The sequence below is a fragment of the Penaeus vannamei genome, chromosome 39, assembly GCF_042767895.1.
Source record: "Penaeus vannamei isolate JL-2024 chromosome 39, ASM4276789v1, whole genome shotgun sequence".
Classification (NCBI taxonomy): domain Eukaryota; kingdom Metazoa; phylum Arthropoda; class Malacostraca; order Decapoda; family Penaeidae; genus Penaeus; species Penaeus vannamei.
Window position 1 is genome coordinate 25,821,058 of NC_091587.1, and position 2,500 is coordinate 25,823,557.

Below are 2,500 nucleotides of genomic sequence, written 5' to 3' on the forward strand. Positions count from 1 at the left end.
TGTGTGTGTGTGTCTGTGTGTGTGTCTGTGTGTGTGTGTGTGTGTGTGTATGTGTGTAAAGTATGCATCTATATGCGTATGTATCTATGTCTGTATTTATGCATATATGTATATATATATTTTTTCTGTCTATAAATGTATGCATGTATGTCTTTTATATACTTGAACGCAAACAACCCTGCTATTCGTGCTCCTTAAGTCAACTCTCTGACGTATTTATATGTTGTTTTGTTACTACTTATGTTATTTAGCACATGGCCGACTATGCTGTTTCATTATCTATTTGCACTTACCACTGTAGCCTGTCATAACTGTATATACATGCATCTGTGTTCATAAATGCATCAAGGGTTACGAGAACAGATACAAAACTATGAAATTATAAAAGAAACTATAAAAACTATGAAAACTATAATCTATAAAAACTAGAAAACTATAAAAAATATGAAAATTACAAACTATAAAAACTATAAACTATAAAAACTATAAAACTATAAAAACTATGAAAACTGTAATCTATAAAAAACTATAAAACTATAAAAACATTGAAAATTACAAACTATAAAAACTATAAAACTATAAAAACTATAAAACTATAAAAACTATAAAAACTATAAAACTATAAAAAAACTATAAAAACTATAAAACTATAAAAAAACTATAAAAACTAAAACTATAAAACTATAAAAACTACAAAAACTTTAAAACTATAAAAACCATAAAACTATAAAAAACTATAAACTATAAAACTATGAAAACTATAAAACCATAAACTCCAAAAAAAAAACTATAAAACTATAAAACTATAAAAAACTATAAAAACTTTAAAACTATAAAAACTATAAAACTATAAAAAAACTATAAACTATAAAACTATGAAAACCATAAAAACTATAAAACCATAAACTAAAAAAAAAAAAACTATAAAACTATACAAAACTAAAAAGACACAAAATTATGGCAAGCAACTCCAGGTCAGCCATCGACAAAAGGATATCTGATCACCTTCCTCCTCTCACTTCCAGCAAGCATCTGGCTTATATTTTCTTTGATTTTGTTGTTGTTGTTGTATTATTTGCGTTGTTGTCTTGCACTTTGACTGTTTGTATGTCTGTGTATGGCTTAGAGTTTTTAAAATTTCCTTGTATAGTGATTTTTAAAAATTAGAAATCAAATATGAAATCTTGTGATTGAATTATGTATATGTAAACACACACAAACAGGTGTGCGTGTGTGTGTATGTGCATATATGTATATATATATAAATATATACATATATATATATATATATACATGTATATACATGTAAATATATATATATATATATATATATATATATATATATATATATATATATATATATATATATTTATGAATAGGTATATACATATATATATATATATATATATATATATATATATATATATATATATATATATATATATATAAACACACACACACACACACACATACACATATATATATATATATGTATATATATATATATATATATATATATATATATATATATATATATATATACATACACATATATAAATAAACATATATATATATATATATATATATATATATATATATATATATATATATATATATATATATATATATATATACATGTACACACACACACACAAAGAAGCAGAGAGAGAGAGGAAGAGCGAGAAATGAGAGCACAGCCACGACCTTGAAAGTACTTCGAAGATCTGTAAACCAATAGGACTTTGCCTTCGAAGATCTCATTTTCTGGCTGACCAAATGTAACGACCACCTCAGTAAAAAAACCTGTCCTGTGACGTCACTCGCGTTCGTGTATATAAAGAGATTCATTTAGGCTTCGTTACTCACTTCGAAGACACACATCGCTATGAACGCCAAGGTGGTTCATCCGATCAGATCCCAAACAATACTTTTTATTATTTATTATTATTATTTTTTATTATTTATTTTATTTATTTTATTATTATTTTATTATTCATTATTATTATTTTTTAAAGATTCTTGAGAATATTTTCAAAGACTGTTATCGAATCTATTCTTGGCGTTTGGCATTCATCTTGAATTAATACTTTTTTATTATTATTTATTATTATTATTATTTTAAAGATTCTTGAGAACATTTTCAGACTGTTATCTAATTTATTCTTGGTATTTGGCATTTATGTTTGATTTATTATCTTTCATTATTTGTTTCTGATTTATTATTTTTCATTATTTGTCTTTTATATATCATTTCTCATTATTTGTCTTTAATCTATCATTTCTCATTATTTGTCTTTGATCTTTTATTTTTCATTAATTGTCTTTTATATATCATTTTTCATTATTTGTCTTTAATCTATCATTTTTCATTATTTGTCTTTTATATATAATTTCTCATTATTTGTCTTTTATATATCATTTCTCATTATTTGTCTTTAATCTATCATTTCTCATTATTTGTCTTTGATCTACCATTTTTCATTATTTGTCTTTAATCTAT

At 22.9% G+C, this 2,500-nt stretch overlaps 1 protein-coding gene across 1 annotated transcript in view; it reads left to right on the top strand.

The window, feature by feature from the left end:
- Positions 1-1,866: 1,866 nt before the first annotated feature.
- The window catches only part of LOC113820538 (pro-resilin), a 2,062-nt gene continuing 1,428 nt past the window's right edge, over positions 1,867-2,500 (top strand). The window contains exon 1 of the mRNA XM_070116712.1: positions 1,867-1,897. Coding sequence (XP_069972813.1) covers positions 1,886-1,897 — 12 coding nt within the window. The 5' untranslated portion in view covers positions 1,867-1,885. The remainder of the gene's footprint in view (positions 1,898-2,500) is intronic.